Source organism: Austrofundulus limnaeus, unplaced genomic scaffold, assembly GCF_001266775.1.
Source record: "Austrofundulus limnaeus strain Quisiro unplaced genomic scaffold, Austrofundulus_limnaeus-1.0 Scaffold584, whole genome shotgun sequence".
NCBI classification, from domain to species: domain Eukaryota; kingdom Metazoa; phylum Chordata; class Actinopteri; order Cyprinodontiformes; family Rivulidae; genus Austrofundulus; species Austrofundulus limnaeus.
The window spans coordinates 42,423-46,138 of NW_013952986.1; the positions used below are offsets into that span (position 1 = coordinate 42,423).

General features: G+C 39.5%; 1 protein-coding gene across 1 annotated transcript in view; it reads right to left on the reverse strand.

Moving 5' to 3' along the window:
- Positions 1-2,810, reverse strand: part of grsf1 (G-rich RNA sequence binding factor 1) — a 6,812-nt gene extending 4,002 nt beyond the window's left edge. The window contains exons 1-4 of the mRNA XM_014026710.1: positions 2,461-2,810; positions 1,423-1,564; positions 1,189-1,344; positions 972-1,106 (exon numbers count right to left, since the gene is read on the reverse strand). Of these exons, the coding sequence (XP_013882164.1) occupies positions 972-1,106; positions 1,189-1,344; positions 1,423-1,564; positions 2,461-2,688 (661 nt within the window). The 5' untranslated portion in view covers positions 2,689-2,810. The remainder of the gene's footprint in view (positions 1-971; positions 1,107-1,188; positions 1,345-1,422; positions 1,565-2,460) is intronic.
- Between the last annotated feature and the right edge of the window lie 906 nt (positions 2,811-3,716).

Sequence of the window (3,716 nt, forward strand, 5' to 3'; positions counted from 1 at the left end):
GCCAAGAATCTGAAAATGTAATTAGGTCATTATGACCAAATTTGACTTAATCCTCATTTTGATATGATGGATCACATATATTTAAAGGCTAGATAAGTCATAGAAATATATGAAGGCTAGATAAGTCATAACAAAGTCTCCGGCGTGCTCACACGGCGGCCATCTTGGTACAGGAAGCTGGCCCACTCAACATGAATGTGTGTGGTGTATTTACTGTTTAAATTACCATAACTTAGTCAATTTTCATCGGATTTTCAAACGGATTGTTTTGTTGTAAAGATGAGACATGTTGTCATAAAACTGCATACTTATAATGGACATTCCTATAATAACTGTTATTTTGATAGGTAAAATAATATCAATATATATATATACACAGAATAAATACGTTTAGGTTACTTTTACAGGAATTTATAAATGAAAATATAAATCAAAATTTTACACATCTATAAAAATAGTACAAAATAGTACTAGCAGTGGTAATTAATATGAAAGAACCCTGTTTTATATTTTTTCCCTAGTGCGATACACACACCTCTCTCTCTCTCTCTAATATATGTCTAGGGAAAAAAATATAACGGGACTTTCATATTAATTACCACTGCTAGTACTATTTTGTACATTTTTTTTAGACTTGTGTATAACTTTATATTTTTATTTGTACATTCCTGTAAAAGTAACCTAAACGTATTCTGTGTATATATTATTACTTTACCTATCAAAATTACAATTATTAACCTTTAAAACAAAAAAAAAAGTTTGAAAATCCGATGAAAATTGACCAAGTTATGGTAATTTAAACAGTAAATACACCACACACATTCATGTTAGGAGTGGGCCAGCTCCCCCTCCCAAGATGGCCGCCGTGTGAGGACGTCGGTCTCCATTGCCCAACAGTGGGTATGACTTATCTAGCCTTTATATACTGTATATCTATGGCTGGAGGATGTGCAGCTGGAGGGAGGGACGACCTGAGAAGAAGTCCCGGATGTCGGCCTCTGTGCAGGAGTAGGGCAGTCCTCGGAGATGGACCACTCCGTCCTCTCCTCCAGAACGGCCGGACTGCTTCATGAATTCTTCAGCCTCGCGCTCCGTCACCTCGAACACTGCGAACAGGCTCACAATGATCTGGATGTTCTGGTTTTGTTAGTTTTTAATAATTAATTTGTCCCGATCGGAGAGCCGTACCCTGAATGTAGCGCGGGCCCAGGTACATCCGGTGCTTGTCCAGAGCTTTTATCATGTCCTCCTCGTGCTCCAGCTCCAGGAAGGCTATACCCGACGGCCTCCCCATGTAGTCCAGGGTCAGGTGGACCCCCTTCTCCCCGTCTCGGATCCGGCAGTCTGCGGTACGATGACGTGATCCGGTTTACATGTGAGACTGTGCGTGTTTTACAGCAGGTGTTTGGAGGAGGAGCTCACCTGAGAAGAAGTTCACCAGGTCCTGCTCCGTGGTGGACCAGGGCAGACCTTTGACCTGCACCAGGTAGACCTCCTTGTTTCCTGGTCCTGACTCAGGCTGGTAGGTCGGCAGGGGGTACATCTCTTCCCATGGAGATTGGGCCTGGAGGACAGGAAGGATCTGGATTTATTTCTGATTCTGGTTTCAAACTGACTCTGTTTCAGCTGTTCAGGATTCAGAAGCTTCGGCTCATTCAGGAGACGCTTAGAGAGAGAGACTCGTACTTTAAAAACTACATCTGCAACATGTGCTGAACTTCTGACACTTTCAGCTGACATTCTACTTTTATTATTATTATTTAGCTACTGTTCTTGCACATTTAGCTACTTTTCTGCTACTATTAGTCTTTAGCTACTGTTCTTGCACTTTTAGCTACTATTCTGTTACTATTAGTCTTTAGCTACTGTTCTTGCACATTTAGCTACTATTCTGCTACTATTAGTCTTTAGCTACTGTTCTGGCACATTTAGCTACTATTCTGCTACTATTAGTATTTAGCTACTGTTCTGGCACTTTTAGCTACTATTCTGCTACTATTAGTCTTTAGCTGCTGTTCTGAAACTTTTAGCTACTATCCTGCTACTATTAGTCTTTAGCTACTGTTCTGAAACTTTTAGCTACTATCCTGCTACTATTAGTCTTTAGCTACTGTTCTGAAACTTTTAGCTACTATCCTGCTACTATTAGTCTTTAGCTGCTGTTCTGAAACTTTTAGCTATCAGTCTGCCACTTTAGTCTTTAGCTGATGGTTTAACGCTTTTAGCTGCCACTCAGCTTCAGTTTAGCCACTTTTAGCATGCATCATGAGACTTTTAGATATCATTGTTACCACTTTTAGCTTACATTTAGCTACATCTTGGCCAGGTTTAGCTGCTATCTGATCATTTTAGCTAGCTGAGTCTGGACTTTAGCTGCTCATAATCAAATGTTTGTTGACCAACATGTGGTCACAGACTGATAAAATGGCGGGGACACCCGGACATTGTTACCGGTCTCACATTGGTGCAGAAGCCGTGCTGGATGCATCGGGAGGCGGGCTGGAGGTGCCAGGCCGTCCTCAGGTGGTCTGTTGGGGTGTGTGAGGTCCATGTCCGCGGATGAGTGGAGCTCCAACAGACGGACGGAACACCGCTGCGGCTTCTGGCCGCTGCCGCTAGCAGAGGTAGCCGCCTGGCCGCGACACACCGCCGCAGTAAGAACGACACAGACCCGCTGGTTCCGAACATTCCACCCGAACAGAACTTCCCGAACGTTTAAAGCGGATTTCTGAGAGCGGCTCCTCTTGATTTATGCGGCTACTAGCTTAACACTAGCTTAGCACGCAATCAATGTGGGACAGCGGTCGACAAGGGCAGAGCACGAGCGTTTCAACCAAGGTTCCGTCAACACCGCCTGTTTCCGGTTTGAGACTTCAAAATAAAAGCTAATGCATTTTTTTAAAAACACATTTATTTAATTTTATAACTAATACTAAACGCTGACAATAATGAATCTATCTGGAATAAATGTTATTGAGTAAAATAAATTATTTATTGTAGCTGGATGTGATATTTTAAAACTAACTGGAGTTTGTTGAGTTGAACATTTGGTTTTAAGACTTTAATTACAGGTAAAAAAATCAAAAAGAAAAAAATGTAAAGTTGTTCTGGATGGGCTCTTCTCTAATGAAACGTTTCGGTTACAGGTAATATATTTGAATAAATTAGATTTATTTGGAGTAAAGTGGGTTCCATACATTTTGATATAAAGTTAAATCTGTCACATATTGGGATAAATATGAAGCTAAATGAATTTAGCAGTAGCTTTCACATAAAAATACTATACATTATATTAGTAAGTAATGCATTAAATAAATAATTTTATTAAACTTTGTTTATCAAATCATTGATTCTGTTTTTAAAATCTGCTTTTGATTAAAAAAGAAAAGAACTAAAGTGCCACAAAACCTACAAACACTTTCTTGTGTCAATAAAGTTATTTTGTCGTTATTCCTCATAAATAAAGTTATTATAAGGACTTGTTCTTATCTATAAATCTATTTATCTGTTGATATTTTTAATAAAGTTTGGCTCTTAAAGCTGCTGCAGATGTTTAATTTTGATCAGTTCACTCTCAGGAAGTGAAATTACCTCATCTCACTTCAAACTTGATGTTTCACAATTTGTGTCTTCCTCTCTTGTAGAATATTATGCTAACACTGCCATCTATGGGTTCATGGATGGCCTACAATAAACACAGGAACCCAATATTTATT